The sequence below is a fragment of the Erythrolamprus reginae genome, chromosome Z, assembly GCF_031021105.1.
Source record: "Erythrolamprus reginae isolate rEryReg1 chromosome Z, rEryReg1.hap1, whole genome shotgun sequence".
NCBI lineage: Eukaryota > Metazoa > Chordata > Lepidosauria > Squamata > Dipsadidae > Erythrolamprus > Erythrolamprus reginae.
In genome coordinates, this window is record NC_091963.1 from 149,779,254 (window position 1) to 149,797,146 (window position 17,893).

Below are 17,893 nucleotides of genomic sequence, written 5' to 3' on the forward strand. Positions count from 1 at the left end.
TTACAAAGCAGCTGATGGAATCGGGAAATTAAGACACACAGACTTGAACGCTTCTCATTGTGAGTCTGAACGCAACAAACAAACAAACAAAAATACCACTGTATAAGAATCTAACAATTCAGATAGTTGGGAAAGGCACTAGGGTAGAAATCAGGAGAACAGTGAGTTCTAGTCCCACTTTAGGCAAGGAAGCTCCCTGGGTGAGTTTGGGCCAATCACTAGGAGACAGGGAGTTCTAGTCCCGCCTTAAGATGAAAGCCAGCTGAGTGAGTTTGGGCCAATCACCAGGAGACAGGGCATATACAATTTATGAATGGTATGTGTGTATGCATGTGTGTTTAGAAATGGGGTTTTTAAATGTTTTTAGTAGAAATTTAGATTTGTTATAAATTGTATTTTTTGCACTTTGTTGTGAGCCGCCCCGAATCTGCGGAGAGGGGCGGCATACAAATCTAAATAAACAAACAATAAACATAAACAAACATGAAAGCCAGCTGGATGACTGAGTCCAGCACTAGGAGACGGTGAATTCTAGTCCCCCCATCTTAAGCATGAAACCCGCTGTCGAGCTTTGGACTAAATACCAGGAGCCTGCGTGTTTTAGTCCCACCTTAAATATGAAATCAGCTGGGCGACTTTGGGCCAACGGCCAGGAGATGGCGAGTTCCAGTCTCGCCTAAGGTAGCAATGACGCCTGAGGGTCTTTGGGCCAAGGACCAAGAGACAGTGAGTTCTAGGCCCGCCTTAAGCATGAAAACATACTGGGTGATGCTGGGCGAGGCAGTCTCTCTCAGCCCAACTCAGGGTTGCTTTCGTGGGGGAAACAGGAGGAGGAAGGAGCTCGATGTACAGTGTTCCCTCAATTTTCACAGGGGATGCGTTCCGAAACCGCCCGCGAAAGTCGAATTTCCGTGAAGTAGAGATGCGGAAGTAAATACACTATTTTTGGCTATGAACAGTATCCCAAGCCTTCCCTTCACACTTTAAACCCCTAAATTGCAATTTTCCATTCCCTTAGCAACCATTCAGATTATTACTCACCATGTTTATTTATTAAAGTTTATTTTAAAAATATATTTATTAAAGGCAGATGAAAGTTTGGCGAAGACATATGACGTCATCGGGTGGGAAAAACCGTGGTATAGGAAAAAACCCGCAAAGTATTTTTTAATTAATGTTTTTGAAAAAACGTGGTATAGACTTTTCGTGAACTTTGAACCCGCGAAATTCGAGGTAACACTGTATATACTTTCCACCTGGAACTAATTATAAAATAATAAAGGTGGGTCTAAAACAACCTCTTAAATAAAAATACACCAAGGCTCCCAGCCCAATGGAGAGTGACCTGTGGTTTATCACCCGATGGATGGTCATCCAGTCGGGCTTGATGCCATAGCGGTAGTAGTTCTCTTCCATCTCCGTGTAGAGAGGATCCTTGTTCTTCCTCTTCTCACTTTTCCCGTCATCGTCGCCGGAGCCGTAGTCAAACGGGGGAGGCTCGTCCATGTCGTTCTTCCGCTGGTAATTTCTGTACATCACTAAGTGGAAAATCTCCAGCTGGGATTGGAAGGGAGAACAGAAGAAGGGAGCGTCAGCCCGAAGAACTGGGACTGCGAATCGGAAGCAGTTTAAGTCCTGGGGCATCCGAGCAAGGCTGTCCATGCTGCAGATACAAAGACTGAGGCTTCAGCTCCCTTCTCCAGGTCCGTCAACTAGACAATTTCATTTGGCGAGTCCTAGGGGAAGAGCCTTCTCTGTAGGGGGCCCGGCCCTCTGGAATCAGCTCCCCCCAGAGATTTGTCCTGCCCCCGCCCTCCTTGCCTTTGGTAAGAATTTGAAAACATATTTATGCCATCAGGCTTGGGGTCACTAGACCCCAGCCTTTGCCCAATGAATGTGTAGAATGTGGTAGCATGTATGGGAATGCTTGATTTTTAAATGTTTAGCCTTTTTAATTTTTTTAAAATTAATTATTTCTATTAATTGGATTTAGAAGTGTTTTATATATTGTATATTTTTTATTGAAATGTTGTAAGCCGCCCTGAGTCCACGGAGAGGGGCGGCATATAAGTCAAATAATAAACAAACAAACAATACCGACGAGAGTCGATCATTGATAGACTGTTTTTTTCTCTCCCGTTTTAAAAATCTTGTTTTCAATATTACTACTATTATTATTTTTTAATTTACATGGCCACCCAACTCACTCAGGGTGACTCCAGCCAGTATACAGAAATAAAAGCCCATGTACAAAAACTGTAAAATAGATGAGAGGGAGGGAGAGAGAGATAAGAGAGAGAGATTAAAGAGACAGATTAGAGAGAGATGCTAGCTAGCCGATAGATTAGACCAGTGTTTCCCAACCTTGGCAACTTGAAGATATCTGGACTTCAACTCCCAGAATTCCCCAGCCAGCATTTGCTGGCTGGGGAATTCTGGGAGTTGAAGTCCAAATATTTTCAAGTTGCCAAGGTTGGGAAACACTGGATTAGACAGACAGACCAGGAGAGAGAGAGAGAGAGATTGTAGATATTTGATAGCTAGATAAGAGGTTGGAAGATGATAGCTGGATAGATAAGTAGATAGATAGATAGATAGATAGATAGATAGATAGATAGATAGATAGATAGATAGATAGATAGATAGATAGATAGAAGAAAGAGAATATAGATAGATAATAACTAGACAGAACTGACAGATGTTGAAAAATGATAGTTAGATACCTATAGATAGACAGACAGAAGAGAGAAAGAGAGAGAGATGATAGCTAGATGATAGCTAGATAGAGGTTGAAAAATGATAGTAAGTAGACAGGTAGGTAGGTAATTCATTGGCCTCATCCTATCACAAGAGAACTCTGCGTGTCTTACAATCTCACTGTGGGGTCCCAGGCCAGGTTGGGCTTTAAAAGTGACAATGTGGCCGAGCATTGGGCTAGAACTATATATTTTTTAAATCTTTTAAAAATTTAAATGAATGAGCAGAGAGGAAATGAGGTTGTCTGATTCATGAGCACTGGGCTTTCCCTTTAGTAACTCATTTGTAAAAGAGGGGGAGGAAAGAGCTGGAATTGCCAACAGGGTCCAAGACGAAGGAGATGACAAGCCCGCTCATCACTTGCAGCAAAGCACCATTTCAGCTGATGAAGGAAGGTCTGGATTTAGCCCAAACCTTCATGGGCTACAATTTGCTTTATCAGGTATACTCCTGGTGGGGTCCTTGGTGGACATTTCACAACTTAACTAGGGAGCATTACCAGTGCTAGAAGGGAGTGAGGAGAGGAGGAGGAGGAAGAGGAGGAGGAGTGGGGTCCTTGAGGGTCTTTGAGCTGGGTGGTTTCCTTGCAGACATTTCATGACCCAATTAGGAAACATTATCAGTGCTAGACGAGAGGGAGGGGGGGAAGAGAGGGAGGAAGAAGAGGAAGGAGAAAGAGAAGGAGAAGGAAGAAGAGGATGGGAGGAGAAGAGGAAGAGAAGGCGAAGAGGAGGAGAAGGACCAGGAGGAGGAGGAGGAGGAGGAAAAGGAAGAAGAGGATGGGAGGAAGAGGAGGAGAGGAACAGAAGGCGGAGGAGGAGGACCAGGAGGAGGAGGAGAAGGAAAAAGAAGAGGATGGGAGGAGGAGGAAGCAGGAGAGGAAGGAAAAGAGGAGGAGGACCAGGAGGAGGAGGAGGAGAAAAAGAGGAGGAAAGGAGGAGGAGAGGAAGAGAAGATGAAGAGGAGGAGGACCAGGAGGAGAGGAAGAAGTGAAGAGGAGGAGGAGGAAGGAGGAGGAAGGAGGAGAAGAGGAAGAGGAGGAGGGGGAGAATAGGGGGAAAGTGACTGTGGGTTCCTTGTTGGTCTCTAAATTCAAGTGGTTTTCTTGCAGACATTTCATGACCATGGCACTGATGAGGTTCCCTAGTTGGGTCTTGAAACGTCTGCAAGAAAACCACCAACTTTAGAAAGCACCAAGGGCCCCACAGTCCTTTTCTTCCTCCTCCTCCCTACACGCCCCTCCTTACCATCACTGATGAGGTTTCTGACCTCAGAGACCCCACATTCGGTTAGCGCCTGACTGCCTCCCGCCCCAACTTTATTTATTGTATTTACTTATTTAATTGGATGCGTATGCCCCCTCTCTCCGAGGACTCGGGGCGGCTCAGAGCATGTACAGCAAAACAAGCAACAATAATAGCAGTCCAATTAATACATTAAAAAAACAGCCTTTAAAATTCTAATCAAAAACCCATCAATATCACTCATTCAACAATCATACTGAAAACATTCATTGGTCAGCGGGGAAGATCTAAGGAACCCCAAGCCTGGCAGCAAAGATGAGTTTTTAAACTCTTCCGGAAGGCGAGGAGGGAGGGGGCAGTGCGAATCTCCAGAGGGAGCTGATTCCAGAGGGCTGGGGCCTGCACAGAGAAGGCTCTTCCCCTAGGTCCCACCAGCCGACATTGTTTGGTCGACGGTGGGACCTCACCAGTCTCTGGGATTCGTCCGGCAGAAGGCGGTCTGAGAGACTTTGAGACCTCTGCCCCCACCCGCACCTCCGTTCCTCCCCGCTGCCCCTTGCCCTGCATGCCCAAGGGGTACCTGCAATTCCTTGATCCAGGAGCAGTGCCAATAAGAGAGGCCGACCCACTTGACAAAGAACTCGCGCTCTGAACGTCCCTGGAGCAACTTTGGAGGCGGGTCATCCGGCTTGCCATCGGAGGGCAATGGGACGGCAACGGGCGTGGGGGGCTCGCCCCATCGCCAGTGGAGAATCTTCTGGACCCGGCCTTTGAGCATGGGGCACTGCGGACAGGAGGAAGAAATCAAGGACATTTAGATTTCTTGAATCACAACAAGGAGTCCTAGTCCAAATATATGAGCCAAATCGCGTAATTCGATGTTAAAACGAAACACAGTTGATAAAGTAAACATTAAGGGGGAAAGTCAACATTTATTTTATTTATTTATTTATTTATTTTGTCCAATACACAATACATATTGAAGAGAATAGACATGAAGTATTATATATAAAGAGAAGATATAAAAATAGAGGAGAAGATATATGAAAGGAAGAAAAGATATATGAGATATGAGATAAGGAGAGACAATTGGACAAAGGACGGAAGGCACACTGGTGCACTTATGCACGCCCCTTACTGACCTCTTAGGAATCTGGAGAGGTCAATCGTGGAGAGTCTAAGGGAGAAATGTTGGGGGTTGACACTAGTGAGTCAGGTAATGAGTTCCACACGCCTCGACAACTCGATTGCTAAAGTCATATTTTTTACAGTCAAGCTTGGAGCGATTAATATTAAGTTTGAATCTGTTGCGTGTAACATAGACTTAGATTTAATGGGAATTAAAGTGGAAACATGAAAACCCAGATCAAATGCAACCAATGGTGTAGGAATGCAGTAAAACACTTAGAAGAGTTTTATTAAGTTACTAAAGGCCTGTATGACATGATGTCGACAGAAAAGTTGTCAGCCTCTGTGTTGCTTCTTCTTGACCCACAATTTCCATTTGAAACGGTGGGGGGGGGGGGAGAGGATGCTGGGGGAGTCTGGGAGGGGATAGTGCGCTGGAAGAGCCCATTTGAAAGTAAAGAGGGGGGTGGTTAGCATCGCTGCCTGGTAGAGCGATGCAGAGCAGACCTGCTTATCACCAACTCAAGGTCAACAGCCATGCACTCCAGATGTGTGACCTCCAATGGACCAAGCGTCCACCTGACACCTACGGTCACAGGGGTTTGGGTGGATGCCCTGGGAGGGGAGGGGGGATTGGGAGGGTTTGGGGATGCTCTGTAATTGCTGTCTGAAGGCCTTTTTCCTCAGAGTTTGCTTTGATTTCTGCTGCATTTATTTTATTTTATTAATTTTGTCCAGTACACAATGAGGGTTTTAGTGGGTATATATATCTATATACACATAGTAAAATACATGATGAAGGTTATAGGGGAGATACTCATAGTAAAATATATCTATGAAAGAATAGAAGAAGAGATATAGGAATAGAAGAAAGGTATAGGAGATATAGGAGAGCAATAGGACAGGGGATGGAAGGCACTCTAGTGCACTTGTACTCGCCCCTTACTATTCCTTGTCTGGCAAAAGTCCTCTTTGAAGTTCCAATGGACTCTGAGTTTTACTTTCCCAGGTCCTGAGAGGAAGCAAAGTCTGCAGAAACCAGCCACCCTTCCCCAGGGGCCCCTCACCGTGCAGCGCGGACAGAGCCACTCTCCGTTGGGGATCTCCGGGAGGGGCGGGTTGAGGCAGTGGATGTGGTAGGAAGAGATGCAGGCGTCGCAGCACAGGAGCTCCCCTCCGTCCTTGCAGACCCGGCAGTATTCCATGTGGTCGTCCTCCTCTTCCTTCTCGTCCAGCTCGCCTTCGTAGTCCTCCTCCTCCTCCTTCGGCTCCCACTGCACCCCTTCTTTCTCCTGTTAAAGCCGGGGAGAGGGAGAAGGAGAAGAGAAAAAGGAAGAGGAGGAGGAGGGGGGGAGGGGGAAGAGGGGGAAGAAGAGGAGGAAGAGGAGGGGGAGGAGGGAGGGGAGAGAAGAGGAGGAAGAGGAGGAGGAGGAGGGAGAGGAGGAGGGGAAGGAGAGGAGAAGGAGGAGGAAGGGGAGAAGGGGAAGAGGAAGGGGAAGGGGAGGGGGAGGAGGAAGAGGGGGAGAAGAGGAGGAAGAGGAGGGGGAGGGGGAAGAGGAGGGAGAGGAGGAGGGGAAGGAGAGGAGGAGGAGGAGGAAGGGGAGGAGGAGGAGGAAGGGGGGAAGGGGAAGGGGAAGGGGAGGAGGAGGGGGAGGAGGAAGAGGGGGAGAAGAGGAGGAAGAGGAGGGGGAGGGGGAAGAGGAGGGGAAGGAGAAGGGGAAGGAGAGGAGGAGAAAAAGAAGAAGAAGGAAGGGTCAGCACAGAGCAGGGCTGGGGAGGTTGAAAGTGGAAGGGAAGCCAGAATGTCTCCAGCAACCACATGGGAAAACTTTGGAAAGGGGTTGGGAGGGGTTAAGCATGGAGGTGAGTGTGTGTGCGAGGGTGGGGTGTGTGTGTGTGCTAGAATCTAGGGCTGGGTAAAGAGATCTTCGCATGACTTTCTGTGTTTAGTCTTCCACTTACAACCACAGTCCAGCCTTAAAATTCCCATCGCAAAAGAAGGAGAGGGATGAAGTGACCTTTGTCCCAAATCTTTACATCCTTTCCTCGCCACAGTCATTAAATGGATCTCTGCAGCGGTTCAGACTTGTAGAGAATTCTGGGAGTTGAAGTTCACAAACCTTCAAGTTGCCATGTTTGGGGATAAATAGCTTTCTAGTTTTCTTTCTTTCTTTCTCTTTCTCTTTTTCTCCTTCCTTCCTTTTCTTTTCCTTCCCATCTTCCTTTCCTCCTCCCTTCCTTCTGTTTCCTTTCCTTTCCATTCCATTTCTTCCCTTCCTTCTTTTCTTCTTTCCTTCCTTCCTTCCCCTTCTTTCTGTTTTTTTTCCATTCCTTTTCTTTCCTTCCTTCCTTTCCTTTACATTCCTTTCCTTCCTTTCCCTTTCTTTCTTTCTTTCTTTCTTTCCTTCCTTCCTTCTCATTCATTCATTCATTCATTCATTCACTTGGGCTTATATGCCCCCGATTCTCAAAGGACTCTGGGCGGCTCCTTTCAAAGCCCCCAGGGATGGAGCCCCCCACTACAGAATAAGAGAGTGGGAAAGGGACCTTGGAGGTCTTCTAGTCTAATCTAGTTTAGCCCCGGAGCGGTCAAAGAGTCCTCCTTTAAACCCCAGCCCGTTCTCCTTGTCCCTGGTGCCAATGCAGAAGCCCCCAACCCCCACAATCCCTTCTCTTCTACTCTCCCTAACCCACCCATCCCAATTTCTGAAGGGGCTAGGCCCACACGGGCTCCGCAACCAGACCCGAGCGAATTTGGGAGGGGGGGGCAGAAGTTCGCCATTGTGTGCAGCAGACAGAGGCAAGGAAGAAAGCTGAGGGGGCTTACGCAGTGAGGGCAGCTCCACTTGCCCTGGGGGGCCTTGTCTAGCTCCGGATCCAGGCACACCAAGTGATAAGCTCTGGGGCAGGAGTCACACAGGATGATCTCCCCGCCTTGCTGACACACCTCGCAATAGTCTTGGTGGTCGGTCTCGTAGCCGTCGGCCTCTTCTTCGCCAGCTACTGGAGCGGGGGGGGAGAGAAAAAGGGAAAAAAGAGGGTGAGGGTCTCCTTTGGCTTCCCCGAGACATGTGCTGGTTGTGTCAAACTCAAGCCCCACGTGGGGGCTGGCGAGGGGACGCAAAGGTGCCTCTACCAGTGGAAACGTGGAGCTGGAGGGCCTGTTTTTTTACTGGCAGAGGGCCAGCAAAAGAAATGAAAGGGTAAAACAAAAAAGGAGGAAAAGTTTCCTCTTTTGCACTTGAGCATCCAAGAAGAGTTTTATTTATTTATCTATTAGACTCGGAGATGGGGAAAGGAGGAAGGGAAAGAGGAAGAACAAGATGGGAAGAGAGCAAGGAAGGAAAAAGAAGGAAAGAGGGGAACGGAGGAGAAGGAAGAGGGAAGGAAAAAGAAGGAGGGAGGAAACAGGAAGACAGAGATAGAGGAAGGAGGGAGGGATTGAGGAAGGAGGGAGGGGAGAAGGAAGGGAAGATTGAGGAAGGAAGGGATTGGAAGGAGGGAGGGAGGGATTGAGGAAGGAGGGAGGGAAGAAGGAAGGAAGGGATTGGAAGGAGGGAGGGAGGAAGGGATTGAGGAAGGAGGGAGGGAAGAAGGAAGGAAGGGATTGGAAGGAGGGAGGGAGGGAGGGAGGGACTGAGGAAGGAGAGAGGGAGGAAGATTATAATGAGTGACAGAGAGTCTCACTGGCCCAATGCCATGTAGGGATTTATAGGTGATCACCATCACCAACATGTGAAATGTTAATACCAATTTATAAGGCCTTGGTCAGGCCACACTTGGAAACCTGCATTCAGTCTTGGTCACCATGATATAAAAAAAGGATGTTGGGATTCTACAAAGAGGGCAGAGAAGAGCAACAAAGATGATTAGGGGACTGGAGGTTAAAACATAGGAAGAACAGTTGCAGGAACTGGGCATGGCTGGTTTAATGAAAAGAAGGACCAGGGGAGACATGACAGCAGCCTTCCAATATCTCAGGGGTTGCCACAAAGAAGAGAGTCAAGCTCTTCTCCAAAGCACCTGAGGGTAGAACAAGAAGCAACGGGTGGGAACTAGAACGGGAGAGTCTACGGAGAGGGGCGGCATACAAATCTAATAAATAAATACATAAATAAATAAATACATAAATAAATAAATACATAAATACATAAATACATAAATACATAAATCAATCAATCAATCAATCAATCAATAAACAAGGAGAAAAGCGACTCAGAACTATCTAGGAGAAAATTCCTGATAGTCAGAACAATTAACCAGTGGAACGGCTTGCCTCCAGATGTCGTGGAATGGTCCAACACTGGAAGTTTTTAAGAAGATGTTGGACAACCATTTATCTGAAATAGTGCTGAGTCTCCTGCCAGTGCAGCTTGCAGACCCTTGAGGACAACTGTGACCATCTCTAGAAACTCGGTCGGAAGTGAACACGGTGCCCTCTTCTCCTTAGCTAGAGAGAAGCCCCTTCCTACACTTGCCGCCCCCCGGCAATAACCTTGCCCTCACCTTTTTTCTTCTTTCGTCCAGGTCGACCACGTCTGACTTTCTTGACCCTTCCCGAACTGTCCGAACGCACGGAAGAACTGTGGACACTGGAGTTATCCAGGTCGGATTCTTCCTCCGGTTCCGCCACCTCCTCGCTCTGAAACAAATGCTGTACATAACCGGAACGGCCCTCCGTTAGGGGAAAAAGGCCACGGAGAGACAGAGATGAAGAGGAGCGGTGGGAAGGGAAAGGAAAGGGCGCCCCAGCTTTGGAAACTACTCCCCAAAAGCCCAGAAGCAAGGAGGAGGCCATCCACCCCAACCCCCATCTAACTAGGGGAGGTTCAGCCAGCTCCGGAATTGGCCGAGCCGGACTGGCTACAAGAGGCTGGACCTGGTGGGACGGCATGCAGATCTATGTCTCACGGCAAAGGTTGAAAGGTGAGAAGAAAGGAGAGCATAGAGAGGATGTTATAAACACACAAGCAGGCGCAACCATGCAACCTGAATTTCTAATAGGAACCTCAAGGTTCAAAAGGGTCACTGGTGCTGCCAGGGCTTAGAGCAAAGGGGGTCAAACCTTGGCAACTTTAAGACTTCTGGACCTCAGTTGCCAGAACTGAACTCAAAAATATTCAACTCCCAGAATTGAACTCAAAAATGTTCAACTCCTGGAAAAGAACTTAAAATCTCCAATTCCCAGGATTGAACTCAAAAGTTTTCAACTCCCCGAACTCACAAGTCTCCAACTTTAAGATCTCCCAAGACTCCCTAGCCAGCTGTAGGCAGTTGAAGTGCCCTAGCCTTAAGAGTTGCCAAGGTTGGAGTCACCCCTGGCTGAGAGTTCGCCTGCTGTGGCTGGTGGTAAGCTGCGTGGCGTGCAAAATTTAAATTAAAGAGCTTAATTTGCAGAACAGCCGCTGGTCACAGGAATTAGCTCGCTTTGAGGTGGACTGGCACTCTTTTTATATTAAAAAAAGAAGAAGCCAAAAGTGCTTCCTCCTCGCTAATTTAGTGCAGAAATGCCAATCTCTGCTCGGGGTCCACACATTCACGCGCCCAACCGCCACTGAAGCAGGCCTTACTGAGCCGCTCTTTTTGCGCTTCCCGCCGATCACGCCCAGCTTGATCTTCAGGGGCCCCATCTTCTTCCCCTTCATCTTCCTCTTCATCTCCGGGATGCGGGGGCTTTTGCTCCTCTTCTTGTGGCCCGGTCCTTGGAGAGCAGGGAGGGAAGAAGGGGGGGGGCAATTTAAAGAGGTACAGTGTTCCCTCGATTTTCGCGGGTTCGAACTTTGCGAAAAGTCTATACCACGTTTTTTCAAAAATATTAATTAAAAAATACTCCACGGTTTTTTCCCCTGTACCATGGTTTTTCTCGCCCAATGACATCATAGGTCATCGCCAAACTTTCGTCCATCTTAAATTTTAAAAAAATTAAAATAAAGTTTAATAAATAAACATGGTGAGTAATAATCTGAATGGTTGCTAAGGGAATGGAAAATTGTAATTTAGGGGTTTAAAGTGTTAAGGGAAGGCTTGGGATACTGTTCATAGCCAAAAATAGTGTATTTACTTCTGCATCGCTACTTCGCGGAAATTCAACTTTCGCGGGCGGTCTCAGAACACATCCCCCGCGAAAATCGAGGGAACACCGTAGATTATAAATTGCATAATCATAGAGTATTTTTGTATCTTAAGAAATTTTAAATGTAACTTTTTTTATTTGACTTTAACTAGTTTAATTATACTATCAAAATGATATTTTAGAAATAAATTGGCAAAAATGTATAGATATGAGAACTGACTTGAATTATATGAATTATAACATAAAAATGGAAATTTAGAGGTAAATTTAATAAGAACGTAGAATATTATAAATTGTATTTCTGCATTGATCTGATTATAGTCAGACTTTCTTTTTTGTATTAGTTAGACTTCTATGACTAGCGGAGCAATGGTAGCTCCTTTAAATGTTAAATGTTGTCTGTCTGGTCTGTTTAAAGAAAAACAATAAAAATATTTTTTTTAAATAAAATAAAGGACCTCTAAGCTGAAGAGTCAACATTTGCCCCTGGTCAGAAAGCACCACCTAGATTGTTCCAGGGATGCTCCAAAGCGGCAACCAGACGGCAAAACCATGGCAAGAGATGCCCTGCATAATCACATCACACGCCAAACCAGAGGCTTGCAGAAAAACGCAGGCATCTCGGCTGCCCGTCCGTCCCCCCCTGCTCTGCTCAAATGCAAGGAATCAAACCTGGGGAATGGTGGTGGGAATGTGATGGGGTGAGTGGGTTTAGGGACCTTTGAAGGAAGGTGGGGAAAGCCGAGGGTCACAAAACCCTGACTTGAGGTTGAACAACTGAAACCGATATTTTCCCAAGGAAGGAAATGGGCCCTTTATATGGGAACATCCCATGCTTGACCTTTGAACTCTGAGAGGCAGGTCAAAGCTCAGGTCATCTACTTTGAAGGCCAGGGTGCAATGGTGGACTGCCAAAGTTGTTACTGCCACGCTCTTGGCATGGCTTATTTTGTGGGTGTGGCTTGGTGGTCATACCACCGGGTAGGAGTGGCTTGCTGGCCACGTGACCAGGTGGGAATGGCTTGACAATCATGTGACCGGGGTGGCTTTAAGGTCATGCGACTGGGTGGGGGTGGCTTTGAGATAAGTTTTCAAATAGGGGCTTGGGCTCTTTTTCAGTTGATGAAGTCCCATTATTTGAATAGCCAGGACAAATGATAGAAAACATTATTGTTTGAGGAGCCACAGTCACATTTTACGGTTTTGTACTGAATCCACAACGCTCAGTACGATAACAGATTAGGCAAGTAGCTCAATTTTCTTTAATTGCTATAAAAGTTCAGTCCTAAATAACAATTAAAATGATTAAAGCGTTTATGGGTAAAAAACATACTGTTTAGTTATTTCCCATTTTAAAAGTAATTAAGGATCATACTAAAGTACTAGAGAAGGAAGAACAATAAAAACTAATAAGTATTCAATAAATAGTGCATAAACTTAGTACCCCCCCCCCACTGCGTCCCCCCTCAGTGGGGGTGGCAACCCAACAGGACCGACACAGACCTCAGAGGAGAATCAGAACTGCAGAGAAAACAATGGCTGCCAACCTGCCTTCCATTGAGGACCTGTATGCTGCACGAGTCAAAAAGAGGGTGGGGAAAATATTTACTGACCCCTCACATCCTGGACACAAACTGTTTCAACTCCTCCCCTCAAAACGTCACTACAGAGCCCTGCACACCAAGACAACTAGACACAAGAACAGTTTTTTCCCGAACGCCATCACTCTACTAAACAAATAATTCCCTCAACACTGTCAGACTTTCTACTAAATCTGCACTTCTATTCTACTAGTTTTTCTCATCATTCCTATCACCCATTTCCTCCCACGTTGACTGTATGACTGTAACTTGTTGCGTATATCCTAAGATTTTTATTAATATTGCTTCTTCATTGCTTATTTGACCCTTATGACAATCATTAAGTGTTGTATCACATGATTCTTGACAAATGTATATTTTCTTTTATGTACGCTGAGAGCATCTGCACCAAGACAAATTCCTTGTGTGTCCAATCACACTTGGCCAATAAAAATTCTATTCTATTCTATTCTATTCTATTCTATTATTGCCAGGATGCCCCGCTTGACCTTCATCCTAGAACTAAAACTCAGCCCTAAAATATAGACACGCTGCCTTATTTGGGGAGTCCTTGGTGGTCCTGGAACTTGGTTTCTTTTCTTGCAGAAGTTTCGTGACCCAAAGAGGAAACATTATTATCCATGCCAGAAGGGAGTGGGCTTTGGCCTCTAATTGTATACAACAGTTTGCCCTGTTTATGTTGGTGGGAGTGTGGTAGCCTCTTGGTTTGCTCTTTGACTGGGGTATTGTTTTCCGCTGCATTGTTTGTCTGGGGTTAATCCCTGCTTATCTGGGTGTGAGACCTGGAGAGTTGTGGGGGGGTTTTGTAGCATTGGTGACATGATGTAGGCGGGTCAAGCGAAACATCGAATGTGTGGATTGTGAGGTCGGCCCTGTCTACGCAGAAAGCCATCAAGTGCAGGGCGCACCTAGCACCCCACAATCCTCCTCCTTCTTCTTTCTGAACATGCCTCTTCCTCCTCCTAGTACTGATGATGTTCCCTAACTGGGCCATGAGACATCTGCAAGAAAGCCACCAAGCTCAGAGAGCACCACAGTCCTTTCCCTCCTCCTGCTCTCCGCAAACCCCACTTCCTTCTACCACTGATGGTGTTACCTAGTTGGGTCATGAGACATCTGCAAGAAAGCCACCAAGCTCAGAGACCAGCAAAGACCTCAAAGTGCTTCCTGCAATCCCTCCTCCATAGAAACATAGAAGACTGACGGCAGAAAAAGACCTCCTGGCCCATCTCGTCTGCCCTTATACTATTTCCTGTATTTTTATCTTAGGATGGATCTATGTTTATCCCAGGCATGTTTACATTCAGTCACTGTGGGTTTATCTACCACGTCTGCTGGAAGTTTGTTCCAAGCATCTACTACTCTTTCAGTCAAATAATATGTTTTCACGTTGCTTTTGATCTTTCCCCCAACTAACTTCAGATTGTGTCCCCTTGTTCTTGTGTTCACTTTCCTATTAAAAACACTTCCCTCCTGAACCTTATTTAACCCTTTAACCTGTTTAAATGTTTCGATCATGTCCCCCCTTTTCCTTCTGTCCTCCAGACTCTACAGATTGAGTTCATGAAGTCTTTCCACAAACCCCATTCTCTTCTAACACTGATGAGGCGCCCTAGCTGGTTGATGAAACGTCTGCAAAAAAAACCCCTACCAAGCTCAGAGAGCACAGAGGACCCTACAACTTCCTCCTCCTCTCTCTCCCAAACCTCACTCTCTCCTAGCACTGATGACGTTCCCTAGTTGGGTCACGAAACGTCTGTAAGGAAACCCACCCAGCTCACAGAACACCAAGGGCCCCTCCTTTCAGCCCCGAGCCACAAATATTCTCCTCTCCTCACAGCTTCTCTCTCTTACGGTTTCCTTTCGGGGGCGATCAGCCTCCCTGCACCGAATGTCTGACCCCGGTCCAGCCCTCCCAACCCCCGTTCTTTGCACCCAGCAACCTCCAGAGAAAAACCGCTACTCACCTTTGCCCTCTTTGGTTTTGGCTTTGCGGATGGGAGGAGGCTGAGCCGGGGGCTGCAGCAGGTTTTGGGGCTCAGGTGAAGGGATGACGGCTGAGACGGCCGCCGATACTTGTTCTGCTACGGCAGCTGCAGCGGCTGCGGCCGCAGCAGCCACAGCTGCCGTTGATCCTTTGAAGGGGTTGTTGGCACTGAATTCCCGCCACTTGGCTCCCATAATGGTCATCATTTTGGACATGGGGATCTTGGGGTTCTTTTTGGCAATGAGAGGCCTGGAGGGAGGAGAGGGAAAGCAAAAAAGCCATATTATTATTATTATTGTTGTTGTTGTAATTATCCAGATTATCTCCGGGACTGCCTTCTGCCGCACGAATCCCAGCGACCAGTTAGGTCCCACAGAGTCAGCCTTCTCCGGGTCCCGTCGACTAAACAATGTCGTTGGGCAGGACCCAGGGGACAAGCCTTCTCTGTGGCGGCCCCGGCCCTCTGGAACCAACTCCCCCCAGAGATCAGAACAGCCCCCACCCTCCTTGCCTTTTGCAAGCTCCTTAAAACCCACCTTTCCCGTCAGGCATGGGGGAGCTGAGATATTCTTTCCCCCTAGGCTTCTACAATTTATGCATGGTATGTCTGTATGTATGTTTGGTTTTATAACAAGGGTTTTTAGCTGTTTTAATATTGGATTGTCACATGCTGTTTTTATCACTGTTGTTAGCCGCCCCAAGTCTACGGAGAGGGGCGGCATACAAATCCAATAAATAAAGAAATAAAGAAATTAGATTTGTAGGCCGCCCTTCTCTTAAGACTCAGCGTGGGAAAGTTGACACTCTGCCTTGAATTCTAACTATAGTTCAACAGTTCAAATCTCACCACCAGCTCCAGGTGGACTCAGCCTTCCGCCCTTCCGAGGTGGGTCAAATGAGGACCCAGATTGTTGGGGGCAAGAGGCTGAGTCTGTAAACCGCTTAGAGAGGGCTGTAAAGCACTGTGAAGTATATGTCTACATGCTATTGCTAATTCCGACCCAAAGGACCCCTGGATGGCCAGACCAACATTCCCTCGCCTTTCCTTCATGAACCAAGGTTAAAAGGAACCACCACAGAATATCCCCCTTTTTTTTCCCCAAGCAACAACTGGACATTTTTTTTCTTTCTTTGAAGACGCTTCACTTCTCCTCCTAGAAGCTTCCTCAGCTCTAGAGGGTCAGGAAAGGAAGGGTTTGCCCTCCTTGCAGGCAGATGGATGTTTATCGGTGTCCTCAGGGTCACCTGACCGGTGCAAATAGATGCATAGCAGAGGTTACATCACATAATGTAACAACCAGTTTGTCCAGAATCAAAAATTTATATGCCTTCTGCACATACACGAGGCAGCAAAAACACGAATATAGGGGATGGGATAGCGCCATTCCAGCCACTGGTCGGAACTACCGCTTCTCCGAAACCAGCCGCCGCCGCCTTGGGACTGCTGAAAGTAGCTGCGTTGAGGAGTTGTGCTTCCTCGCAGGATTTATTTATTTTATTTATTTATTTTGTCCAATACACAATGAGGGTTTTAGTGGGTATATATCTATATACACATAGTAAAATACATGATGAAGGTTATAGAGGAGATACTCATAGTAAAATATATCTATGAAATAATAGAACAGAAGGTATAGTAATAGAACATATCAACGAAAGAATAGAAGAAGAGATATAGGGATAGAAGAAAGGTATAGGAGATATAGGAGAGCAATAGGACAGGGGACGGAAGGCACTCTAGTGCACTTGGACTCGCCCCTTAGGAATCTGGAGAGGTCAACCGTAGATAATCTAAGGGTAAAGTGTTGGGGGTTTGGGGATGACACTACGGAGTCCGGTAATGAGTTCCATGATTCGACAACTCGGTTACTGAAGTCATATTTTTTACAGTCAAGTCTGGAGCGGTTAATATTAAGTTTAAATCTGTTGTGTGCTCTTGTGTTGTTGTGGTTGAAGCTGAAGTAGTCGCCGACAGGCAGGACGTTGCAGTATATGATCTTGTGGGCAATACTTAGATCTTGTTTAAGGCGTCTTAGTTCTAAACTTTCTAGGCCCAGGACCCCAAAGGAGGGCTGATAGAAACGTTTTTATCTGGTTCTAAAAAGGAACGTGTGAACGGAGCCACTGAGGGGGTCCAACAAACGCTCCAGAAACAGTTTAGGCTGGGAACCTCCGAACACGTCACATCAGACGCTCTGGGGGGAGAGAGGGGGGAATAAGAAATAAAAACCGGCTAGCGGGGATGAGAGCGAATGTTGGCCCCTCCAGCGAGCTGCAAACATCACACAGCCATCGCTTCCGCTCCCTCCTCCTCGCCCCCCCACCCCCAGAAATCACACAGAGACACACACACGCAGAGCACACCAAAGCGTAGGATTAAAGGGGCTCTTATCGGTCTCCAGGGAAGGCGAGAACTGCCAAACTGGAACAGGCCAACGCTCCCGTTTAATCCAACCGAGGCCGATGGGGCGCTCGAGCGAGCGGGAGGAGGAACAATGCTCAAATCTTGGCAGAGGGAGCCCCGAGGCACAAGCTTCCTGATGTTTACACCACCTCCACCACCACCCCCAGCCACCCACAACCCGCCTTCATCTCTCCCACAACAATTCAACTCCCCCCCCACCCCCAGCCAAGACCCCTGAAGCAGAAGACATCCATCATTTGCAACCGTTGTTGCGTTCTGCTGGCAAAGTGGACTGCCGTCTCAGATCTTGCTCCCTGAGCACACACACAAACACACACACGAACACACACCCTGCCCGGCTTTGTTGGTTGCCACGGCTAAGAGGCCGTATGCTGACGTCTGACCTGACATGAAGGGAGGGAGGCTTCGACCTACCCAGAGGATCGGTTCAAAATGGGATAAGGGGCCTGGATAATAAGGGGGTTGAGCTAGAAGACCTCTGAGGTCCCTTCCAACTCTGTGATTCTGTGAGGCTGAATTAATTTAATTTAATTTAATTAATAGGCCGCCCAACTCCTTCCAGACTCTGGGTGGCACACAGCATATAAAAACAATACAACGACAGAAACAACACCCCATAGAAAAAAAAATAAAAACATAGAAACGTAGAAGTCTGACGGCAGAAAAAGACCTCCTGGT

General features: G+C 47.0%; 1 protein-coding gene across 7 annotated transcripts in view; it reads right to left on the bottom strand.

The window, feature by feature from the left end:
* CHD3 (chromodomain helicase DNA binding protein 3) overlaps nucleotides 1-17,893 on the bottom strand; it is a 129,580-nt gene that overhangs the window by 71,391 nt on the left and 40,296 nt on the right. For 2 of the 7 annotated variants that reach the window (XM_070727501.1, XM_070727505.1), the window contains 7 exons: nucleotides 14,771-15,039; nucleotides 10,700-10,830; nucleotides 9,636-9,771; nucleotides 7,957-8,129; nucleotides 6,197-6,421; nucleotides 4,582-4,785; nucleotides 1,346-1,557 (listed from right to left, as the gene is read on the bottom strand). In XM_070727501.1, coding sequence (XP_070583602.1) covers nucleotides 1,346-1,557; nucleotides 4,582-4,785; nucleotides 6,197-6,421; nucleotides 7,957-8,129; nucleotides 9,636-9,771; nucleotides 10,700-10,830; nucleotides 14,771-15,039 — 1,350 coding nt within the window. Of the gene's footprint in view, nucleotides 1-1,345; nucleotides 1,558-4,581; nucleotides 4,786-6,196; nucleotides 6,422-7,956; nucleotides 8,133-9,635; nucleotides 9,784-10,699; nucleotides 10,831-14,770; nucleotides 15,040-17,893 lie in introns of all 7 variants that reach the window. The other 5 variants (XM_070727498.1, XM_070727503.1, XM_070727499.1 and 2 more) reach the window with 3 other exon arrangements.